The sequence below is a fragment of the Chenopodium album genome, chromosome 12 (genome assembly GCF_948465745.1).
Source record: "Chenopodium album chromosome 12, dcCheAlbu1.1, whole genome shotgun sequence".
In the NCBI taxonomy this organism is placed as follows: Eukaryota; Viridiplantae; Streptophyta; class Magnoliopsida; order Caryophyllales; family Amaranthaceae; genus Chenopodium; species Chenopodium album.
The window spans coordinates 16,140,611-16,145,198 of NC_137845.1; the positions used below are offsets into that span (position 1 = coordinate 16,140,611).

The window sequence follows — 4,588 nt, forward strand, 5'->3', positions numbered from 1 at the left end:
TGAACAAAAGTACATGCACTCCTCGATGATGTAACCTTCTGCGATGGAACCCTCTGGCCTACTTTTATTGCGAACATAGCATTTAAATCTACGTAAGAGCCTACAAAAATAACAATTTTATTTAAAGAAAAAAAGTTACAAGAGTTAATAAAAATTATTAAATCAAATTTGAAATGCATGAGGAGTACCTTTCTATTGGATACATCCAATGATATTGTACTGGTCCACCAATTTTAGCTTCCGTAGCTAGGTGAAGACACAAGTGGACCATGATGGTGAAAAAAGATGGAAGAAATATTTTCTCCATTTCACACAAGGTGACTACAATTTCACGTTCTAGATTTTCCTAATCTTTCACTTTCAATGTCTTAGAACACAAGTCCTTGAAAAATGTACTCAACTTCACTATCACATCGTAAACTTTGGGTATAGACACCCCACGAATTGCAAGTGGCAATAGTTGTTCCATAAGCACATGACAATCATGGGTCTTTAGACCATATATTTTACGCTTATCGAGGTTTATACATTTAGAAATGTTAGAAGAATATCCATCGGGAACCTTTAAATTCTCTAAAAACTTACACACTTTTTCCTTTTGTGCCTTAGACAAGGTGTATAGTGCCGGAGGAATATGCCACTTTCCATCTCTTAGTATTGGAGCAAGATGTTTCATAACCTTCAAATGCTTTAAATCATGTCTAGCCTTTAGATTGTCTTTTGACTTCCCATCAATATCTAGCAATGTACCAAGAATATTGTCAAGCACATTTTTTTCAATATGCATGACATCAAGATTGTGACGAAGTAAGAGGTTACTCCAATACGGCAGTTCAAAAAAAATGCTTTTCTTCTTCCAATTATCATCCCTCTTTGGCAATTTCATTGTTTTACCAAATTTCATTGTTTTACCAAATTTCATGCCTTCAAGGTCTTTAAGTTGTTCTAAAATCTCATTGGAAGATAATTTTTTAGGAGGACCTCTTTTTTCTACTTTCCCATTAAAGGATTTATTATCTCTCCATTTATGATTGGTAGGAAGAAATTGACGATTGTCCATGTAACAACATTTCCCCTGGTTTGGTAGCCGAGCAGAGCTAGTTTCTTTCATACAATGAGGACATGCTTTATAGCCTTTGGTAGACCACCCAGACAAGTTTTCATACGCAGGAAAATCATTTATGGTCCATAACGATGAAGCACGCATTTGAAAGTACTCATTCCTTGAAGCATCATAAGTCTGAGCTCCGGTTTCCCACAATTCTTTTAACTCCTCGATTAATGGTTGCAAATACACATCAATGTTATTTCCCGGTCCATTTTTCCCTGGAATTAACAAAGATAGTATTGTGTAAGGTTGTTTCATACACATCCATGGAGGGAGATTGTACACAACAACCACTACTGGCCATATACTATAGTCACTTCTAAGCCCGCCAAATGGATTGAATCCATCACTTGCTAAACCCAACCTGACGTTACGAGTCTCTGTAGAAAAAGTAGAATATTCTTTATCTAAATGCTTCCAAGCTTCACTATCTGCTGGGTGTCTAAGTACTCCGTCATCTTCTCGTTTATCATAGTGCCACCTCATCTCATTTGCAGTTTTGGACGACATGAATAGCCTTTGCAACCTCGAAGTTAGTGGGAAATAGCGTAGCACTTTAGGAGAAGCTTTATCACGCTTAGTATCGCATATGGAACACGTTTCAAGGTTAGCATTCTCTTTCCAAAATAGCATACAATCATTTTCACATGCTTCTATTTTTTCATAATCGAAACCAAGATTAGTAATCATCTTACGTGCTTCATAATAATTTGATGGCAAATCAGCACCTTTAGGCAAAGCATTCTTGAACATATGAAGCATACTAGTAAAAGCTTTATTAGTCATGCCATCCATACATTTGATTTGGAATAACTTCAAAATGAATGACAACTTAGAGAATTCATTACACCCGGGGTATAAAGTTTGTTGAGCATCTCTCATTAAATTTTCAAACATTTTTGCCTCTTTTGTGTCCTTTTTATATCTAGGTTGATCAAACTCATTAGGTTGTTGCTCCTCATCTAACATGTCATCTATGTCATCATTATTAGAGACTCCGGGACTAAACCTATCATGGATCATTCTAAATATATCATCATGAGCATTATCTCCCAAATCATTTCTACTTTTCTTTTGTGGGGGTTTGAATTCTCCATGACAGATCCAACGAACATAACCTTGCACGATTCCATTCACTATCAAGTCGGTGTAAATTTCATCCCTTGTTTTATGTGGACCATTGTTGCATCGGTTACAAGGGCAAGGTACCTTCTTTTCCTCCTCTCCTAAATCACTATTTGTTTCTAAGTCACCAAAAGCAAATTGAAGAAAAGAATTAACTCCATTTATATATACATTGTCTGTCCTATTAGCACACCTCATCCACTCTAACCTCTTGTGAACATCCAGAGTATCCATGGGGAAATAAAAGCTATGAATGCAAAGAGAGCTAGTTATTAAAAAAATTGAAAAGTAATAATCATAATAATAATAAAAAAAATTATTCAGTAGTCACACATAAGTCACGATGGATAGAATGCCACATTGCCGACTAAATGCCACATTGCCGACTAAAAGCCACATTATAAGGTCACGATGAGCTAGCAACTACTATTTTTTTAAAAGAACTTTGAGTGCTTTTAGTGCAAAAGTTGATGTATTCCTTCTTTTGATCTATGATTTTGATCTGACTAGACATTAGTTAACTGAGTTTTGTAGTATAATGAATTCAGAGAATAATTAAAAGAAATGAGAAGACAAGGAGAAGATATTTAGTAAACATAATGTATCGATTAATTGTACACAGGTCCGTGGAAAAATACATCTCAATGTCTTAAAAAAGAACCCCGACAAATCCAGTTAGCAATGTGGCATTCTAGCCATTGCAAGATGACAATGTCAGATCTGCCCCATCAAATGTAACCCCTCCCCACATATCCCATTAGACTGATCATAAGCATATATAAGCACATCAAAACAACATAGCAGTTAAGAAAAAACATATCAATTTTATCTAGCATCATAATAAATATTTCAGCAGATGCAAACAACATATCAGTTAAGAAGAACATATCAATTTTACAAGCAGTAGACTGATCAGAACCAATGTATCATTGCATACAAGCAACATATCAGATTTTGTGCATATCATATTTCTAAATTGATTTGTTCACAAGAATCCAAAGCAAACATATCAATTACCAGCGCATGCAAAGAACTAATATGAACAAAGAAAGCAAATTACAAATTAATTATCACATAATTGACCTAGAAAAATAGAACAGATGATACCCAAAAAATATCAATTCAATTAACCTTTAATTTACAAAAATCGAATTAATTAATCTAAAACAATTATGATACCATTCGAATTTAAGAAAATTAAATAATACAAATCAATTGAACATAGAATTCACCCCAAAATCGCAAAATAGTTAAATTACCATAGATCACATAAAATAAAACGTGAAAGCTAACAAAAACGAATTATGAATACTATCTTACCTTGGTCTTTCAACGAATTGAAGGAATTTGTCTTGCAATTGGTCTTTACACGAATCCAACGAATTTGCCTTTCACTCTTTAGCGTTTGGGTGCGACTGCTCTGAGTCTCAACTCTCAAATAAAACAAGGTTTTACAATGTTTAGATGATTTTTATTTTTTATTTCTTTTGTTTAATATTGGCGGCTAATTAAACATGAAAGTGAGTTTAAGTGCCTAATTAGTTTTGGGTTCTGTGTTTTGATTTTGCTTTATTATTATTTTTTTTACCTTATGGGAAATATTTATTAATGATATTATAATATAATTATAATAATAATATAATGTGTTGTCAATTCTCTAAAAAAAAATGTATGCAATACTACATCGTACACTAGTTTAACCTTTAGGGGTTGCATAAATCTTCGGTCTCGATATATATTGGACAAAGTGATGTTCAGATCGGGTCAATTTTGGACAGATACTTGACAAACTTTTAAATAAATCGGATGTACAACAAAATATTGTACATCTGTTATCCTAAATTGAGCCAAAGTTACCCTAGTATGAATAAAAGTTACCCTGACATAAATAAAAGTTACAAAGTATTTATTCATTATTGATAAAATTAAAGTTACCCAAAAAATTTTAAAATTGACCCTAAATTTTATAAAAGTGACCCTTGATGTACTGTAAATTATTGTACACTGGATGCATACATAAGTTATTCTAGATACTTTAAGATAAATTCAAATTAGTCAATTAGTAATTATATTACGTCACATTTACAAGGATGAACGCACCATGCAACTAAAAAACTACATCATGTCAATAGTTGTACTTTAGCTTAACCAGGTCAAATCAAGCTCGGGTAATTAGGTTCGTGTAGTTTTGCCTATCTAGATTAATATATTATGTTTGGGTTTTACGCTATTAATCACTCATCTTTTATGAATTATTTGAAGGGAAAACATATTCATGTAAAAATTTGTTATGAACCTATCAATAAGCTAATTACGTCCTTTCATATAGTTAAACTTGAACCCCCTTTGTGTTTA

The 4,588-nt window shown here is 33.0% G+C and overlaps 1 protein-coding gene across 1 annotated transcript; it reads right to left on the reverse strand.

Annotated features, from left to right (window-relative positions):
• Positions 1-346: 346 nt before the first annotated feature.
• On the reverse strand, positions 347-2,467 carry LOC145570981 (uncharacterized). The gene has a single exon (XM_081630093.1). The coding sequence runs from the start codon at positions 2,465-2,467 to the stop codon at positions 347-349; it is 2,121 nt and encodes a 706-aa protein (XP_081486219.1).
• Between the last annotated feature and the right edge of the window lie 2,121 nt (positions 2,468-4,588).